The sequence below is a fragment of the Tauraco erythrolophus genome, chromosome 3 (genome assembly GCF_009769465.1).
Source record: "Tauraco erythrolophus isolate bTauEry1 chromosome 3, bTauEry1.pri, whole genome shotgun sequence".
Lineage (NCBI taxonomy): Eukaryota > Metazoa > Chordata > Aves > Musophagiformes > Musophagidae > Tauraco > Tauraco erythrolophus.
This window is the reverse complement of record NC_141467.1, coordinates 260,516-281,968: the sequence shown is the minus strand read 5'-3', so window position 1 is coordinate 281,968 and position 21,453 is coordinate 260,516. Positions and strand designations below refer to the sequence as shown.

At 39.9% G+C, this 21,453-nt stretch overlaps 1 protein-coding gene across 3 annotated transcripts in view; it reads right to left on the bottom strand.

Annotated features, from left to right (window-relative positions):
- CDKAL1 (CDKAL1 threonylcarbamoyladenosine tRNA methylthiotransferase) overlaps nucleotides 1–21,453 on the bottom strand; it is a 337,692-nt gene that overhangs the window by 98,255 nt on the left and 217,984 nt on the right. For all 3 annotated transcript variants that reach the window (XM_086608947.1, XM_086608948.1, XM_086608949.1), the window contains exon 10: nucleotides 13,809–13,954. In XM_086608947.1, the coding sequence (XP_086465073.1) occupies nucleotides 13,809–13,954 (146 nt within the window). The remainder of the gene's footprint in view (nucleotides 1–13,808; nucleotides 13,955–21,453) is intronic.

Genomic DNA, 21,453 nt, shown 5'->3' with positions numbered 1-21,453 from the left:
AGCCCAGGGAAGTGTTCAAAATGTACAGCCCGCCAGAATCCCTTCCTCCTTCCAACAACTGGATTTTGTCAGAGAGGTATTTTTGTAACCAGTTGCCTCTGATGGACTTCTCCATCAATTCGTCTGGTTTCCCCTTGAATCTAAACCCCTCCATGCTGCAACCACTTGAAAGAAAAAAAAAAAAAAAAAAAAAAAATCTCTCTTCTGAGCCTGTCACTTGCTAATTCCATTTGATGTCCCCTAATTGTTACGCTGGGAGAGACCAGTAACCACTCTGTTCACCTTCTCAGTACCCTTCATGATCTTATTGACCTCTGTACTAGTCCCTCTCAATTATCACTTTTCCAGACTGACGAGTCACTGATTTCCTTTGTGGCCCATCTGTCATACCTCTGAGAATCTCTGTTAGTCTTCACAGGAACATCTACTGTTGTAGCATGTCCTTTTTTGAGAGGAGTGTAGGCAGTATTTAACAATACAGGCATGATGAGATAACAATCTCTTGAAGTATTTGTAGAATTAAGATAATTGGTCTGCTGCTTTTCATTTTTCTTTCAGGTTTGGCTTCACTTGTTTTCCAGTAAGCCTCTGACTTTGACAAGCTGTACGCAGGCACAACTCTCAAGCCATTGAAGCAGTAGTTTTGCTGCCTGAAGGTAGACTCAGACAATCCAAAACCTTTCAGAAGAACTCAAGAGGAACACTACTTAAGGCTCATTAACACCAGGAGAGATATCAGCTTACTATCTCTTATCCCACAAACCCCAAAGCTATTCACAAACTCCAAATGAAGCTTAGAGTATTGAAAAAGATAAATCAAATCACCTCAGCTACTCAAACAGAAGACTGAAAGGTGGGCACCCGAAATATTTTGGGCTTGTATGTGTCAAATGTCCTCCACAGAGCGGAACAGAACCAGCGTACACGTGTTACCACATTTTAAAGAAGTAAAATAGGCGGAAAATGAATCTGATTGTTTGAGGCAAATAGGAAAAGTCAAATCTACACTAGGTCGGAAATTACATTCTTGTTTTGAGGTAAAAAAACCCAGCATACCAGAGGACAAACCTCAGGATAGAACTTTAAAAATGAAAGGGAAAACTAATGAAAAGAATTCATTAAAAGTATTAGAAGAGGATTTACAGTGAAGGGGAAACAAACTTCTGTGACAGAGTTAACAAGTGAAAGCAGGATGCTCTGACCTCACCAGATGTCAAGAGAAACTGAAAGAACAATTAACTTCTCTGCAAACTCTGTGCAAGGGATAGGCTTGTTACATTACAAAAAAGAACAAAAAATCTCCAGCCTCTATTGCTGCATAAATATAATCTTAGTTTGAATGCACATTTAGTTCAATCAGTGAAACAATTTTTTTGTTCTGAAGAATTAGCTGAACATTTTCCTTGGGAAAAAAATGTTTATTTGTATTAGTAATGAAAACATGAAAAGACTATCTCACTTAATCTGATAATTACCATACTTCACTTTAATACTGTCAAGTAAAAGCCGTATTTTATGAAAACATATGTTAAAAGACAGACTTCAGCTTCTGCTATTCTTGTAATGATAAAAGCCCTCAAAATACCTCAAATAATTCTGCATTCTGTAGAAAGCACGACTAAGCAATCTTAGGCAGCCAACAGCACGAAATCACGTTATGACTTATTGCCATGTAACTCCACAGAATAAAGACATAAACCCATCAGGAACATAGAATCACAGAATGGTTTGGGTTGGAAGGGACCTCAAAGACCATCCAGTTCCAACCCCCCTGCCATGGGCAGGGACACCCTCCATCACACCAGAACACAATCATGTCTCATCTTATATCAAATTGAAATATTTTTGAAGACAAAAAACAGAAAACAAACATTCTTAGTCCTGCACTCTGAAATACTCTGGCAAGGCACTAACTATTCTGTTCACCAAAGTGCAAAGTAGGTGATGATAAATGGCAATAGGACTTTTCTTCTGCAGAAAGGACAAAACCTATGTCAAATCTAGAGTGATCTGGAAAGGCAAATGTACAAAAATTCAGTTACTAATGGTAAAATTACATCATTCATTATAACTTTCATTTAGTGTGCCCACTGGCATTTGAATTAAGCCACACAATGTGAACTTCTGTTCACCACACGTATCACTTTCCATATAACTGCATTTCTTATTTTTACTGTGAATGCATAGCTTAGGAACCGTTTCAATTCGTATGAATTGGTTTTATGTCTGTAGCTTCAATTTTTTTGATGTCTTATTATTGATATATAGTCACTCTGCTTCAAGTTAAAAACTAAATCTAATATACAGAGAAGTGGGTAGAACGCGGGTCAGTAGCTGGTAGGCATGACTTGTCACCATTTTTAGAGCGGATGGGATCAATTAGATACGTACTGAATGGAGGAAAAATCCTGTTTCTAAATTAGCTTTTGCATTCAGATTTAGAACTGTCCTGCTCACTAGAACAGACAACAAATATGGAAAATTAAACAGTAGAATTCAACCTATATTCTGTTTAGATGACGTGCTAAGAGTCATTAATAGTTAAATTTCAGCAAAACACTTCCAAATACTTAACATTCAAAAAAATGCCAACAAATCTCATAATAGTTTTGTTCAGGAGTTTAACAAGTATTTGATGATTATTTACCCCCATAAGGAGGTAAGGAAATAATCCAAACGAGTGGCAGTAACACAGCTTCTCATTTTCTTTCATCTTACATTTGTGCTAAAAAGGATCCTCCAGGGGAAGCACAATTGCTCCCTGCTAATTTCTAATTCATGTTAACTGTCCCAGGATCACAGGTATATATCCATGGGAAAATACAGGGTTAAAATTACCTTCTGCTGCGTGAGATACAAACCTTGACTCATATCATACGTATTTTAAACACTTTCTGCTGATAACTATATTGTTTAAAGAAAACTTCTCTCCCACAACATTTAAATCACAATGCACTGCTGCACCCACAATGTTCACCCACAATTAAGGCATATCTACTGCACTTAAGGCAGCCACCCGAAAAAAAAGAAAAAAATCTGCATTTTCCACTTCAATGTATTTAAATTCCAATTTTCCTTTGCCTGCATCCTCTCATCTGTTCTCATGTCCACTGTAATTATCACATAAGATCATAACGACTGCAGTGAAAGCAACCCTGACGCTCCAACACAGACCCCAGCGGCTGACAGGACACTCGGCAGAACCGTCGAGCCATCGCTCTTGGCGGACTGTAAAACGCATCACACTCCGCAGCGGCTGCAGCTTAGAACAACAAGAATTATTTAGAAAAAGATACCAAGTAGGGAAGGAAACGGGAAGGAAGCAAAGATTAAAGGAAGACTTAACAGTAACTCCGCTTGCTTGCTCTGGTTTTGAAACAATAAACGTTTTAAAGTATCATACCATTACAAAAGAGGCATCTCCTGCTACGTTTTCCCCCCGCCGCCAGGATTTCACAATCAGTGTCACAATTGCACAGTCACAAACTGAAATCAACACAACTAAGCAAGGCACGTGTTTTATTTCCCTCCGTTCCAAGTTTGCGGGCGCACAATAAATGAGAAACACAGGTGACACGGAACAGAAGCCTGGTTCTTCCGGCGCTCGGCGCTACAACCAGAGCCACTACAGAGGCAGGGCAGGTGCGAACCCCATATGCCACAGGGAAAAGCACTTGGCCAGCAGTCCAGAGTTCAGCTGGTGCCGCAGCAATGTTTAGGACTGAGTACGGGAGTCAAGAACTCACAAAAATTAAAGTTGCCAGCGTGGGAGTGGCCACCCCACTGCTGCAGAGAAATCATGTCAGTCTGTTCAAACCCGAACCCACCGTCCATCTGTCCGTCCGTCTCTCTGCAGACCCTTGGAAACAGCCAGACCCTGACGGACAGCTGATGTCTCTCCTCTGTGCACACATGTACCTCCATGTGTACGTACACACACAGATTCGGCAGCGGAGCCACAAAGAACCGCGCGAGCCATTGCTCAGAGGTGGTGTCCACCCCTCCCGTCAGCAAGCTGAAGGCTGCCCGATGCTCATGCTGAAATTTGACTCAACAAAAATCCTTCAACGTAGACTAAATACTTCAGAGAGCTCAGTATTTCTCTTTTTTTTTTTTTTTTTTTAAATACAAAGCTTTTTGTAGCAGACTGATTCACATCTGCCAGGGTTAGTAATGTTCAAAAGCTGCTATCCCGGAGCTGACTGCATGGAACCGCTTTCTGACCTCAGAAGTCGTCTCCCCTGCTAAGGGCCACAGCTTTCCGAAGGCCAAGCAGGGAGGCATCTGACACAGCAACCCAGAAGACAATTACTTTCTACTACAACCTCTGGGTTTTGCCAACAAATATTTTCTCCAGATTTGAGAAGAAACGGAGACACTTTGGCTTTATATTCTCCTATGCACAAGGTGTTGGACACAATAACTTATTCTCCAGCTCGAGCTTGCACCTGAATCAGAATTTTCTGGTAAATGGATTGAGAAGAATTTACAGTGCTTCTTATGCCTTTATATATGACCATATTTGCAATATTGCCTTCCTGTTACAAAGTAATTTAACAGCTGTATTGTGGCAATTTCTCCTAGTGACCAAAATGGGAGTTCTACATCGCAATGAGAAGCAAAATATAAAGACAAAATATTTGAAGCACAAGAGAAGTGATTCAGTTGTGGAAAACAAACTTTCATCTGTTATAGCCACTACTCTTACTCACAAATCTTTTAAAATCCTGGGTTTGTGATTGCTTTGCCATATAATAAATAAGTAGTTCACAACTACAAATTTCACTTTCATTATAAAGAGGTGAATCATCAGCTCATGAGTACAATTTATAGACCATTATAAGGTGCACACGAATACAAAATTGAGCTTCCCCAAAATAATCTGTATCATAGTTCCCAAATGAACGTATACAGAAAACTTCTGGGCAGGAGAATTATCATGTCTCTTGCATGCACTGGTGTTTTAATTGTACAGTTACACGTTTAAAGAGGTTTAATAACTTTTGCATATTTCCACTTACCAGCTGTCTTCATTTAAGCATTTTAGGGTTAAAGAAAATAACCATTAAAGGTACTGATCAGCTATAGAAGTATTGCATTTTTTAATTTCTGCAGTCATTCTTTCCAACATATTTTCCCCTGTAAGCTTGACACAAAAGTAACTTCAATCAGCGCTGATCAGTTGGCCAACTACCACCTTCAGCAAAAATTCTTTTATTCTTTCTACATGATTAAAATAATACCGCTTATAAAATTCATGTTACCTAGGGCTATGCCAAAAATCAGAAAAATGTACACATGCAAATGAACAAATACATGTTTTTTAAATGTATAAAATCTGAAAATTTAAGAACATAATCAGCATTTTCACATCTGAGCACTATAAGGTATACACGTGATGCACCTTGGATTTGTATGTGTACTAATATGCGAACACAATAAACACTGAAGTATCTTAACACGTTTGAATATGCTTAAAAACTCAGGAGCAATTTAAAACTGAGAATTACATGTCAAATCAATCTGTTATTAAGCAAATAAACAAGAATTAGTTATTGTTTTAAAAACAAATTAGACTCCCTCTCCAATTCCATTCTAAGTCCTGACCTACACATTGAAACACAATGACAGTATTTATACAGGAAAATAAAAGTGATTTCAGTTATTTTGTTTTAAAATACCAGAGCAATACACTGTCTCAGTAAGTAAAGCCAAGCATTTAAAAACTATAAACATTAAATGTTTTAAGGAGATGTTTCTAATGCTGCATGATGCTTACAATTCCTTCCTTTTAACCTTACTACAGATTTTATATCCTTACTTCAAAAAACCCCATTCACATGCCCTCAGGGGGAAAAGGAAAAAGAACAAAGATACCATCTTGCTACACTTAAGAAACTGGGAACTGGATGCACATTACTAATTCCTACTCTATCACCTCACAATACTCCCATTAGGATTTTGCAGAAGAAAACTGCAGATAAGACTGTGCAGAAAAAGGTAAGCACAACCATAGCTACAGACAGAAAGGACCACTCCCAACAACTTCACTAGTTACAGTTAAACCAAGTAAACTCGCTCCTATGACAAGTACAATAATAAGACTAAATAATTTCACATTTAATAAAGGGGCACATCATCTTTCTCCAGCAACGATTCCAAAAATCATTTCTCCAAACTTTGGCCCAAGCAGAACATCACAGTGTTGTGACCTCAAAGTATCCGAGGTGCAAACACCCTGTGCCCACTAAGCCTGCACTCAGCAAGCTGCGCTCATCCTGGGCACTTTATTTCCCAGGTTTCACCCTCCAGTTTCTACACGTATCTCTGGGAGTGGAACAGTAGCAGGAAAGCCAGGAAAAAACCCTCCTCTCATAATGTTCTCTATCTCCAGAAAATGCGTGTGTTATTTAGAAGAAAATTCTGTAAAACAGGAGCAACATGCACATAGAATCACAGAATGGTTTGGGTTGGGAGTGATCTCAAAGACCATCCAGTTCCAACCCCCCTGCCATGGGCAGGGACACCCTCCATCACACCAGAACACAATCATGTCTCATCTTATATCAAATTGAAATATTTTTGAAGACAAAAAACAGAAAACAAACATTCTTAGTCCTGCACTCTGAAATACTCTAGCAAGGCACTAACTGCTGGCCTTGAACACTTCCAGGGATGGGGCAGCCACAGCTTCTCTGGGCAACCTGTGCCAGTGCCTCACCACCCTCAGAGTGAAAAATTTCTTCCTTAGATGTAATGGAAATCTCCTCTCTTCCAGTTTAAAGCCATTGCCCCGTGTCCTGTCACTACACACCCTTGTCCAAAGACCCTCTCCAGCTTTCCTGTAGCCCCTTTAGGTACTGGAAGGTGCTGGAAGGTCTCCCCGGAGCCTTCTCTTCTCCAGGCTGAACAGCCCCAACTCTCTCAGCCTGTCTCCAGAGCAGAGGTGCTCCAGCCCTCGGATCATCTCCGTGGCCGCCTCTGGCCTCGCTGCAACAGCTCCATGTCCTTCTTGTGCAGGGGACTCCAGAGCTGAACACAGCACTGCAGGGGGGTCTCACAAGAGCAGAGCAGAGGGGCAGAATCCCCTCCCTCGACCTGCTGCCCACGCTGCTTTGGATGCAGCCCAGGGCACGGTTGGCTCTCTGGGCTGCAGCACAGGGCAGCATGCAGAACTGAATTGCTACAGGAGGTGAAGATACATCATATTAAAAATTATGATTTCAACATTTCTGTATGGTCCATAATTTCCTAAACAGTGCCTTCCCCAAAAATATATATGTTGAAATTACATTTAGTGCCATCTGATCTTCAAAGTAGTCTGTAATTTTAGAATTACTCTATGCTAACATCCCATTGCACAACTCAATCTGGACTTCAGTATTTGCACGTGTACATCCTCAGGCCAAGTGTGTTCAGCACGTGAACGAGTCTGACGTACCAGTCAGATGTACCAGTGACAGGGTAAGCCACAGGAAAACGGGCATTGCAGCCATACGGTGAGTTTGGGTAAGACACTGTAGCTGTAGGATATACATTCTCAGAAAACAAATTCCCCTGATTACAAAGTGCACTGCTACCATCTCATGCACTGAAACTTTGACTCTCCTGCTCAAACAAGGCACGATCTTCCAAGATGCAGATACTTGTAAGTGACCTTTCTTCTCTCCTTCCATTCCCCCTCCACGAAACCTCCTCACTATGTTTCCTTTCTAAAAAATAGAGGTACAGCAGCAATTGCTGAGAAAAGGGCAAAGAAGTGCTGTACAAGCCAAAATAGAAAAAACCTAAAACAAAAACAACATCCAGCTTGGCTGGAGTAATGTTACAGCAAAAAAATAAAGCTATCCTGGAATACCTAATGTTTGTCTCTGCCCAGTCAGTACCAAAGAAAAACATACTGTCTAAATTTAAGTAATTCAACACTAAATATTTGAAATATTGTAATGAAATTAATGGATCTGCAAGTGCTCAGCACTTTTGAAACCTCTCACTTATATCTTTACATGACCTTGTGAATCAAATTCAAGGCAGGAAGGCTTATAAATTTAACAACTGCTTTCTGTAAGCCCAAATTTAAATTTTACAACAACTGAAGACAACTAATGCTGTAGTAAAAGGAGCTCGTAGTCACACTACAACACTTGATCACTAGGGTGAAGCCTAGACACAAACTTGAATTTAGTTTTGTGCTGCATCTGGTGAAAAAAACTCCCACATTTTTGGCTTTGGTGATAATTCAATACTTTTTACAAACACTCAATTCATTTAAAATACACCAAAAAAAAGAGAGAATCATTTGGTAAAGTGATTAGGTCAGACTCCGGCTGCAGACAAAAGAGTAAAGAGAAGAATCTAGAGACTGAGGTGTAAAATTACAGAGAAGCACCAAAGACACTCAGCAATTTCTGAGCACAAACGTCGTCGGGGTGTCAAAGAGATGACATCTGCATTTGCAGCAGTCAGACTGACAGAACAGATGCACTAAAACCCATTAAAAAAAGCCTAAATCTGAAAGACTTGTCACGGTTTGTTAGGGCCACAATTTGCACATCTGCAAAACGAGCTCAGCGATGGCTCTCTCTTGTTTTCAGAAAGAAAATTAAACACGTTCATGCTGAAAAAAAAAACAAACATGAGGGAGCTGTTGCAGCCTACTTCATAATTACCTGCATTTTGAAAGTGAGCAGAAAAATGTATATAAAAATAGTAAATGGTTATTTTAAGGTTATTCTACTTATTCCTTCTAATTCTAGTTTCAATAACTAATAAGGTGATAAAGACAACACTACTGCCACAAGGCCTGGGACAGTTTCAAAACCACAGGTTGTCTCAAATAGCTGCAAATTTGATGATGACTCATTTAGCCCTTCATCTTACAACATGGACTTAAGATTCAGGAGTTTACTGCATGGACATATTTCAGAAGAAAATTATTTACAGTGTTCAGAATTTTCTTGATCATCCAAATAACGGTATTTAGAAACATACCTTTAAGAAGATAGCTCTTCACTGTTCATTATTTCAGTCAAAAATCAGCTATTAGAAAATAGAGAAAATCTTCAAGCACAATAAGAACGAGGACACAACAGAAGACCAGAACTTGGGAAACAAATTACTGCTCGTGACATTGCTCAGAAAGGCAAGAGCAGCCACGGACACAGACTGGACACAATGATACTGCGAAAGCGGACTAGGAGAAGTTTCATTCTCTCAAATATTGCTGCAAAACCTGAGAACAACACGGAGGTACAGCACACCCGGCCAGTGGCGGCAGCTGCTCGCCACCACAGCACCCTGCCCTGAAGCAGCCTGTCCGAACACTCAAGCAGATACAGCCTGGCTGCCACTGCAACAAGAGAGATGAAGGTCATGGCAGACCAAAAGAAACACAAGACATCCGTGCTGAATCCCCTAAAATCCTCAAAACCAGAATTAAGAGGTGGCCCAGGAAGCTGCCACCACTTGTTGGCTTAACTCCTTGTAAAGCAACAGGGAAGAAGGGAGCCTCCCTGCAGCCAACTGTCCCACAGGGCTAGGTAACACCTTCTCCCGACTTGGACAATACTTCTCATCTCTTCAGACGTTCAGCAGTCGTCTGGAACTGCTGGGCAACTAAGATTTGAGTGACCCATCTCCTTCCAAGCTTGTGACTTGTTTCCCTCTGCACTAATTTATTTCTGGCCCTATGCCTTCTTCTTCCAACTGCATATAATCATGCATCTACATATGCTGAGTCATCAATTCTTGATTACCACTAAAGGTAACGGAAGCCAGGACAGACTCGCTAGGAGGTCTGATTTTAATGGACAAGAGAGAAATAGTGCAAAAACAGAACAGAACTTCCTGCCTGACCCAGCCACAGCTCTCCCCTCCGGCAGCCCAGGTTTGCTCGCTTTCAGAGGACATTGGGAAGCTCAGATTTTCTAGGATGAATGATGAGACAATCTCCAGAGAACAGCAGCAGCCACCCACCATCCATGTTACACTTGTATCCCAGAATACAAACAAATCCAAACTGTGAGGCAAACACAGCTTTCCTCAGCATTACGCTGTTTCCTAACCCAGAGAGGTACAGTGGCCTAGCTCGACATTTTGCTACTTTTTTATTTATCTAGATTTTGGCTTTACAATTTTCTTATCTTATCAAGGGGCAGGAATAGGGAAGGGTTAATATCAGCTTTGACAAACATCATAATCGCCTCACAAACCAGAAGGCTAAGAGAAAGTAGCACAGTCAACAACAACAAACAAGGAATTTGGAAAATATATTACCAGTCTAAGGTTTTTTAGGGGGTATATATTCACACTGACCATTATTCAAGTAATTACAGAATATGACATTCGGATCTCAGGTTTCTTTAACTAAAATATATTCCACTTGTTTGCTTTTATCAGCAAAAGCAAATTTCAGGGGATTAAGTTTCAAAACTTTGAGATAATTAAAGCAGTCTTGTTCTTTTTGCAACTACAAACATCACCTTTCAGAAATACAATTTATGCTGAATCTTGAAAGTTGAGATCACTTGAAACACAATTCACATTTTGATATAATGACACCTCAATTAAAAGACTTTCTGATGTAAGACTAAATTGGTCTCTGGATTAAATTCACTTAGCAGCAATTTCTAAAGCTCCTGTATTTAGTTGCAAACAGACCGAAATTAATACCTCATCCAGGAATTGGTCTTGTGAATAGTCCCTCCGGACTGCCGGACCAGTTCCTAAAGACTTGGGAGGAGGGGGACTATGCGCACGGACTATGTGCAAGTTGACCACCTTCTAAATTAATCAGAACATCCTCATTGCCTTCATGCTGTTCTCTCTACAACAGTTTACAACTACATCTTCAGTAAATGCATATACAGCTATCATACCTGTAGATCAGCTACTGACCTAGCGACCGCACAACAGGCTCTTTCTGAAGGCTTGAACTTAATGAAATTCGGCGAAAAAAGAAAGTGCAAATATCAAAGAAGAAATTTCTGAGAAAAGGGTAAAATAAGTCTCCTGTAGTTCGGTTTTTCAGTCTAATAGATTTGTGTTTCTGCCTTTATATTCTATATATTTTGTTACTGATCTTCATAATAAAACAAAAATGTTGTCACCTATAGTTCTAAAAACCAAAGCATTGCAAATCAAAAGACTGCACTGGAACATCAACATTCATTTTTGAATTTCATTTCTAGGGTTGCTGTCAGAAGAAAGAGTCCTCAAAGAGAAGAAAAAAGTGACATGCATAACTAGTCTCAGAGGGTCTTGAATGCTCCATTTTTTAAAAAAGTGAGTTTCAACATGAAAAATAATTGCTCTGGAAAACTCTAGCTCCTCTGTAAGGCATTCTGTGCCCAGCAGGATATGAATAAATCCCCACTCTCAGAAGGAGACACCTCGGCAATCACTTCTGGCTCTCCAGAGGAAGGAAAGGTGTTTGCTCCTTCTTCTGAGAGAAAAAAAGCTCTAGCGTGTTTTGGTGGCCTGACTGATAATAGAAAGATCCAGGAATCACTTGGTATCTTTGGGGTTCCAAAACCATTTTTATTTGCTTAGATATTTGAACACAAGTTATTAAGCACTTAACTGATAACCACACAACTCCTCGATGTGTGGCTTTCCTTTTTCAGCAGGTCAGCCTATGGAATTATTGGTTTAACAGAGTTTCAGGTGAAGATACCACCAGAGCAGACGTCACGTTTTAGAGATGAAGGTGCTTTTTGGAATCTACTGATAAGACGCTGTACATATTGCGTAGGAAGCTCCTAGACAATCTTACGGCCCTTGGAATAGGGTAAGGAGATATAGGAGGTTCTACTCTTGTTTTATTTTTCCTTTTTGATAAATGGAAGATGGAAATGATCCCTTTTGGCTCTTCAAACACACACTTAGTTTCAGCTATTCTGGCTCTAGGCTCTGGAGTTGTCTGCAGCAATGTTAACTCCTGGCAATCTTTGTGCTGAGATCTTTATGGGAATATCTATATGGGAATGTAATAGCTGGCTGTGGCCATAAGAGGAGAGACTACAAATGAAGACACTATGCTCTTAAGTGCAAAAGAAAAAAATAATGAATTAGTTTTACAGATGTGCACATGTTCAAATATCCAAAACATTTTCTCTGCCTTGCATAGCTTCCTCATCCTGCTGCCACATGGTACAAAGAATTTTCCATCTTGGCATTTGGAGACTATTTTCTAACAGGAACTACTAGATAATTTGGTAGGTTTTTAATAAGCAGGATAAATAAAGGTTATTATTATTTAAAAATAAGACATCAAGCCAATTATTTCTTCCTTGTTAAGTTCACTACAAAAAAGCCCATGGAAAAAGACGTATGTCACAGATTACTGTATATTCAGTGACCAGCTGTTTTAAATTTGGATATTAAGTAATTCACTATTTTCTGCGTGCAAGAGCTGAATGATTTAATGAATTCCCATATGCCCCAACATGTGCCAGCTATACTAGGTTATCGAAAATCCAGCTGCTGTTATGATAATAGATGCCAATGCTGAAACTACTGAAGAGAATAAATCAGCTTCAAGTCAACTAAGACATAAGCTGACACACTTCCCACTTAAGATACATGGGAATACAATATATCTGTTAATTAAAAACTACCACTGACCCATAGTCATATAAAAATGAAGTCCCAAGAACTCATGTGCATTGTTTAGGGTGGAAAATTAATGCCCAGTCAACCTGTATGCAGACAAGCAGTTCCATTTCCATCAGTAGTCTTAGATGTATGGGAACGTCCCATAAACGACACAAAGTTTGCAAAATAGATCCTATTCTGTTGCAATTTGCTTTTCTTTCTTACATTCCATAATTCCCATGCAGCTCTTGCTTGAGATGTTTTACATAACTAAACTGCTGGATTCTTCAATGATTATGAAAAACTGATCATGAAAATGATTATGAAAATTTGATTCTTGTATGTACAAATAATTGAAGGCAATTTAAGAGTGAAAGGTACAACTCCAACACCCATAATTCATTAAAACAAGCACACCACCAACAAAAAAGCAGATAAAGAGAGAACGTAGCCAAGCAAGGTGACAGAAATAATTCTCCAAGCAGCTATTTTAGGACAGTTGGTGCAGAAATACCCATCAAAATATGTCAATATTAAGTTTTAAAAGCTAAGAAAATACTTCCTTGGATATTAAATTACTACTTGTAGTTTCAAGAGCTTTGCAGGTGAATGTAACTTTCATCTTCAGGCCAGTGTAAGTAAACAACATATCAGGATACATTTATTTCTCACAATTAACTCTGTTGCTAAGGGTAATAATTTTGAAATTATCCTAGAAATCATCAGTCTCATAAGCAAGATTAGGGCATTACAATATTGATGTAAATGTTCATCAGCTATAGGACATAAAATACTTCTTATTGAAAAAACCACAACCAACCCACTCGCATTTGCTGGAGCTGGATCACCTCCAATACGCAAAGTATACAACGGTCAAAAGCCACATGAAAGAAGACTTCAATAACTTTAACTTCAAGCAGTCTATATATAGTAGTTTAAGCATAAAACCCAGTGTATTATTTGAAAAAGATTAGGACTATGTTGACAAATTAAAAGCATGTCATGCAGAGACTTAAGATGCTTATAAAAGCTCAAGCAAAGGGGCAAACCACATCAAGGGGCTTACAGAGAACTCAAAGACTTTGAAAGCTTAAAGCAGCTTTTTCTTTTTCATACCTTAATTATGAAGTTGCAAGTCATTGTGTTTTCAGACACGTGTTCTTGACATTACAAAAAATCAGCACTGTTATTTTCTCAAATATTAGTAGACTTACTTCTCTTTAAGGAAATCCACTACTTGTCTGAAGTCTGCCACGCAGTATTCTCTCTTCATGTCCATGAGCACACTGTCAGAGGCTGACTGCACCGGTACGTGCAGGAAAGCGTACACTCTCGGGTGATTGAGAATCTTCGCCATTTCCTAAGGGTCATTCAAAAAGCAAAAAAGCTTTAAGCGTTATTAAAACAACCCACAAAACTCCTTTAATCTAATCGATGGGGTTAGTATCAGTAGTAACACTTCGGAAACCCAAACAATACTGATTTGCAGTGGCACAGTTTGAACCAGTAGGGACAGGTGAAAATAACTGAAAGCAATTTTGTTTTTAAAGAAAACAAGAAAGCTACTGGATTGCACTTCCTTTGAGATAGGGATTACACTCCCTGCACAGTGTGGGTTATCCAATTACGAGAAAACTTCGGAGGCAAAATGTTCTGGAAGTCAGTGCTTTCAGGCAGCAGCTGGTTCAGTTTCAGAACATGGACAGGGTTACTAAGTTCTCAGACCCTACACCGTGAGAACGTCTCTCATCTGAGTATCCTTAAAGCTGGCCATTTGCAAATTAAGGTATATCTGGCCATCTGCAAACCTGCTCCAATACTAGTCCGAAGTACGTCACCTGTGTTACTTCTGAGCTAAGACTCCAGGAATTAAAAGTGCTTGGCTATAAAATGGACAGAATTAATCAGGGGGCAGCTAAAAGCAGAGGGACAGCTCGAAAAGAGACAGAGATGTTACACATTTTGTACAAATGCAAAAGGTCCGAAAGGAAACAAAGTAAAGGCAATAATGAAATGCAGACAAACTCCCAGACCAAAGCCAAACCAACCCCTGATTAAGGCTTGGCAGAGTGATGGAAAATGAGATGAAGAATAGAACATGGTGGTCACATTTCTTAAATTTTTATTACTTACACAATTAAGGACATACAGTCTACCAAGAAAGTTTAAATATTTTTAAAAGATGGGACAAAACAGCATCTAGATTGTGTGCAATATGGCCTGCTCACCTTTACCCTGCAAAAACTAAGCAGATTTGGACAAAGAATCACATTGCACACACAACTAGGTTTTCTCTCGAGGTTCTCTTCTCCTCCCCGCACAGAGAGCCCACAGGGCACAGCCGGGGCCGGCGCGCGGCTCTGCCGGCTCCCGTGCCACGTGCCTTCTGCGCGCCCCGCTCGGGCTCACTCAGACCCTTCGCTGTGTTCTGCAGCAGCACAGGTATTCTGTCTGACAACACGTGCTGCGGCCAGATTTAGCTGTTAAACTGCAACTATTTACAAATTCTTTCCAGATCATTACTCAGCAATATTCGTCACGCGCCTAGATTTTCTCTCTGTATTTCCACAAGGCTGGCCTGGATTGTTCGAAGGTAAGGTAAACATCCTCGTGCCTTTCAACTTTCAGGCACTCGCCTTTTAAAAGCACTGATTTTTAGAGCACGAAGGAAGAACAGTCTCTCAACACACACCTTTCATCTAGCAAACCTACGAGTACAGAACACGGAACCCTCTCAAATCACTTTTGACAGCAGTTTCTGTCTAAGACCCCGTTACTAAATGCCTAAGAAAAATGGTTGCATTATTCAACAATGAATAATCATTGTGGGATAGTGGGATATCGACTCTATCTCAGCTACACAAACTAAAGATTAGTTTAACAGTAATTAAACAGTCAGAACTGTACTGATGATGATGGAGGGCGTACCATGTGCACAGACAGGCTGTGTGCAGCGAGCCCGGCCCCCAGCCCAAGCTGCAGGTAGCTGGCTTCATCAACGAAAGAGCAAAGAAAAGGCCACCATGCACCCACACAAACTTCACGTGTCCTTTTCACGTGGAACCATTTGCCTATGCCCTTAATGATTTCAGATGTTCAGCTAGAATGTATCTTCAAAATGAAATGGCATAGAACAAGTTCTGCAAAATAACAAAATAAGGAAATTTTCCCTTCTCTTTAATGCTTTAGAAAATATTGTAAACGTAGTTTATATGAAGCTTTCTAGTAGTCACCTGTGATTGTTTTGCTTATCAGTAATAAAGCACGTTTCTAAAATATAAGAAATGGCAAAAGGGCTGGAACCTAAGCTATGTACCACAAGCCTATTATTCTGCTTATCTCTTAGTTCAAAGCACTTTACTCAACAATCTTCGAAAACAGATTTATGATATAAGAAACCAACAAAAGCCAAGTTTCATAACATGCTTCTGAATCTGCCAAGTTCTTAAAAATAACTCACTCTATAACATAGAAAAAAAATTAATTATTTCTCACTCTTCTCAAATTTGGCATCTTCTGAATAACAGCCTCTTTAATATGTGATCACTTTGTGAATTCTTTTAAAAGGTAATAAAGTATTTATTAGAATTTCTAGCTACAAAATTTTCCAGCTTTTGTAAGGCTGAGAATCATTTGATAGAAAAAAACAAATTTCTATCCCAAACACAGGGACTGTTATATTTCAAAAGTTATGTTTTTTTTTCTTTCCCCTTTACATTCATACTAAAAAACACTTAAATTTTTAAAGGGTTGCTTTTTAACCTTAAAACAGAGAAGGATTCTTTCCAGGATAGCAGCTACTTTTAAATTGAGTACATAACTAGCCACACATTGCAGGCCGGCAGGAACCAATAAAAAAAAGCCTAACTACCTTGTATTTACCTGTTTAAAGACATCATAGATACGAAAGAATGAGAAACTACCTTGTTTTACCACAAAGTTTTGGTTTTTAATGTCGCAAGTGAGGAAATTCTCTAGTTATGAGAAAAGGTTGGTTTCATTTGTCTTCCTCTCTTCTTTGCCTCAAACAAATGAGAATTTTGCTGCAAAGTATGAAGAGTGAAAACCAAACCCTAACATCTATAAAGTGTTTTCCTGTCTAGAGGGTCTCAAAAAACACCCAACCAACCCCAACCTACTAGTTGCTTAGCTGATGGCAACGTGCAGAATCCCGCTGGTCTCACATCCGATCTGTTCAGCGGCACGTGGCTGGGAGGGAGCTTTCAACTACAATTAAACAAGACTCTAGTCACAACTGCTACTTCTGGCTGTCCCTCATTTGAAAAAGAGAAATCATATGGCTTCTGCAATCACTCTTGTCGGTATCTTCAGGATTAAGAACACAACTGTTGTCACTGAAAGTCATCTCCCTTGGTTCTGTGCTAGCAGGACACAAAATGCCTGGCATTAAGTAACTGAACTTGTCAACTGCTCCAGGTCCCTGTATGCAGTTAGAGCCATGGAAGCAAGCTCAGAAACATTACTGCTAATTCCACTGCATCATTTTGTTTCAGAAAGATGCACATCCGTCCCCCAATATGACAGAACATGCATTCTCTGGAAAGTGAATTGTTGTCACAGGGGTCAGAAATGCCCGTACAACACCCATTCCGTATCCGGAAACTCTAATACAGCCCAGTCACTGGGGTCACAGGTTTCAGGCACGTTATGGGCAGTCAAAGCTCCTTCTAGAGAAGAGGAGGTTGCAAACAAATCTTTCTACCAAGACGTCTTTCCTTTGCTTACTTTTCATATCTAAAGCCACACAAAATTCAGTATATTCCCATATTTTCAGGCACAGACCTGAATCAAAGGCCTCAGTGATAAACTGATTTCCCACCAAGTACTTCAGGATCATAATTATTAGCATGGTGAATTTAACAGAATACTAATTATTACCCCGAACCAAACAAAATACAAGACAAATACCTGACGGCTCACTGTTTCTTTGTCGTTTGTTTTCTAAGTACCACCAGTGTTCTTCCATTTATCTTCTAGAACCAGAAACTTGGAGCGAGCAGTTCAGAAGGAACCGGAATAATGAACTAAACAAAAGCTTTGCATCCTTACTTCAGAAATCTGGAAAAACCAACCTTCCAAGCTTTGTAACAGTTCAGACATAAATACCTCAGGGTAACACAGCTTGAAGGTAAGACTGTTCCAATCTTACCCGTCTATCCCCCCTACACCCAGACGTACAGCACCGTACTTCAGCACACAGGCTGGATGAAATTACAGCTATGCCCTCAACAGTCATGCTTAGCCAATGCTGACAGATTTTCCCACACCACAGATTGCACACAGAACCCTGCATTTCATCACTTAATAAAACTATTAGTTAATATCCCAGAGAGAACTTGAAGGACATCATGGGCTAACGCATAATTGTACTTTACACTGTCTCAACATTCTAAGCTTAACATCTGTTTCCTCTTGGGTTTTTTTAATAAATATATATATATATTTTTTTTTTTTTTTTTTTACAAAGTGCTTTGCATTACTAGATATAATTACATATTTCCATTAGAAGGAAAAACGGAACACAGAATTTTATTTCCATCTGGAAATAATAAAGGAACAAGTTTTTGAAATCATAGGACTATGAAAGAAAACTTCTGTCTTTAATCAAGACTGAAACAGCTGATTGCCTTTTCCCCCGTCCCTGGAATCTAATAACACGTATATGAGCAAAGGGAAGCACTGCACAAAAACAACATTCCATGTAGGAACGAAAAAGTCAAAGAGTAGCACAATTTGTTTTAAGATGACTCTACAAAAAATAAGTGTCATCTACATTTGGAATGTAACAATGTATGTGAAGTAATCGTTTAGGATACTGATCACATAGGAAATATTTTTTTCCAGTTCTTAGCAGCTGAGTACCTCAGAACACAAGGCACATTGCCAGAAAGATTTTTATCTAGTCAGTATATTTTATTCCAGCGTTTACAATACACAAATTTAACCACCTAACCAGAAAACCAATCCTTGTTTGTAAGCACATCACACGCAACCAGAGAGAATCACAAAGACAACAAACATCAATATCTGTGCATCTTTCTGGCAGGACCAGCAAGCTGTTCAGACAGCGATTCTTTCCTCCAACCTAAAGCAGGCAAAAATCCAGAGTTTGAATTCTGCCTCGTGTTTGAGTCACGATGATCTGAATAACTTGCTTCCTAGCAAAAGGATTCTGTCCTCTGCCAACAGTTAAGCCCAAAGAAACGCTCATCCATATGGAAACACGACAAAATGGCACTCTCTCAAAACTTCCTCCCCTTGTGGCAGATGTTAGTTTGGGATATGTCACGAGGGGTGTCCGCTGACTGTTGTCGTTCAGAAGCCCAGTGGTGCCACCACCAGCAGAGTCTGGAAGAAAACCAAGTGGCTGTGGTCCACGTTATGCATTCCTCCGCTGGAGTGCAGTTCAGGCATAGATGTGATCTAGCGATGCAGGCATGGCAACGATGACACAGTGTGACGGAGTCTGGAAAGCCCATAACAGCTTTGCTAAAACTAATGAACAGGGAACCTTCTCCCCACGAGCAATGGGGCTGTAAAAACCACGGAATGTGTAGGATGTCTGATCGCCCACCTCCCCAGGGACACTGCTGGGAAGGCAATGCCTCCCTCCCGTCTGTATATGGAGCGGAGGAGATGTAATGAAGCCATACGATGGAAAAGCTTAGCAGCAACCCACAGCCCATGTAACACGACATGACTTACGCCCAGGTCTTTAGGCTATCATTAGGATAAAGGGAGGTCACACTGCAGCAGTTAGAAGCCTGCACAATTCTGATCAACATAATTTGAACCTTAAAATCAAATTTTTGGGTTACCAGATGGAGGGCAAAAATCTGTTTTGTCATATGGGAAAAATGCCTTCTAAATTACCAAAGGAAAGACTGGTATTAGCTCAGGCCACCCTTCAAAATGGATAAAAACCAGACTGCAAGCCATGATTTGCTGATAGGAGAACGAGCCATGAGAGCTGTGTGCTCAGCCCTAGCTGTTCCCAGCTCTTCTCCTAGGTGTGAGATCCCTCTACTGCTCCCAGTCTCATAAAATAGACAACTTTAGCTAACTAAGCAAATTTTCCTCCCTCCTGGCTACATGTTAAGCCTAATATCTTAAAGATCAAACCAAGCCAAATGAAAACCATTCACATGCCTCCAAAAACCTGTCACATCTCTTTTTTTACTAAAAACGAGGACAGGCTACCAGGAGTCTTGCAAAAAAGTGACATTCAGATAATACGACAACACAGTAACATATTTCATAGTTCAAAGCTTCCGCTGAGGTTTGTTGCATCTCTTCCCAGGAGTCAGTGCACAAACAAGCAACGCACAGCACCAAATACCAGCCACCTGATTTTTACTTTTAACCACAGAAATATCAAGAACTCTCCCATTCAGTTAACACGTATACATGTTTCTCTCCAAGACAGGACTCTTAACCTGGATATACGTGGTATCCCCAAGCATGGAAAGAGCCTCTACCAGTTTTTGCACTTATCTGATAAAAACAGTAATTCCCAGAACAGATATCCTAACCTGGGTTGCTGAAATACTTCACAGTAAAAAAAACCAGTATCCTTATCCCAGCCTGCTTCCAGTATTAAAGTCGAACTGACTTCACATTGGGTAAAATAAAGCATCAGCATCTCCCCTGGGCAGATGCAGATTGCTTATTGCTCAGCTCTGGAGCCACGGGCGCAGTAAAACATCCACATGCCTGCAGGCATGTCACCGAAACGCAGCCGATCCGCGACACGTTCGGCACTGGGAACGCCACACCGACTGCCTCAAGGTGCCCACACGAACGGATGCCAGCCGTGTGGCTGGAAACACGCAGTAAGCAGTTCAGGGCTTTCGAAGATGAAAACTGTTGCTGCTGCAGCCATCAGTATAATCCCACAGACTCTGTGGAGCCTCAGAGTGCTGTTTGTCCAGTTTCAATAAATAGAGCCACTTTAAGGTAAAAAGTACATTTAATTAATGGCTAGAGCATTGGCTTAATGACTTAAAGCAATCCGACCAAATAGCTAATGCTAATTTCTTGTGAAATGATTAATTCTGATATGCAAGAAAATACACACCTTTCCATTTTCTCCATGCAGCTCCCTAATTTCTTATCATTAAGCACTCCTCAAATGAAATCTTTTTTTCAGAAGTGAATTAACACTCCTCTTCACAGTATGTATTAGAAATACATATTGGGAAGTTCCCTAAAAAGGTGATTTGTTGCAACAGCACACTGCTACTTTAAATAACTCTTTGTCTCAATCATACTTTATGCTAATAAAACCTTGAAAATTAATCAAAGCATAGAGAAGCACACACAACAGGTGAGCAGGACTGTTACACTATGTTTTTGTCTTCAAAAACCTGGATGAGTGAAATGGATTGCTAGTTTCATCCATACTATGCCTTTGTTCATCACCTCAAAAATGAGAATTCCATATGATATAAAAGAATTGATGGTTTCTGCTCAGAAAGAAGTCATAGGGTGAATGGCACATCCCATCAGAGTTCAGCTGCACCGAGACAGATCAGTGCCAGGAAGCCTCCCTGTTGTTTCCCTTTATTTCAAACAAGCAAATACAATACCTAAAACAGCGTCTGCTTCAGCAAGTTACAGTGGAAGGAAAACAGGGAAAGGTTTGAATCCTAAATCTTTAGGCAAGTGCAATCACTTTCTTTTGTAGATATCCAGTTCACTGAGCTAAATTTCATAGCAAACAATAAAAATATTCAAAAACATAATGACAAGATTGATATAATAGAATTTATGTTCTTCAGCAGCTCTTGCACATTTAACATAACTAAACTAATTGAATTCAAAGACTGGGTAGAAGAG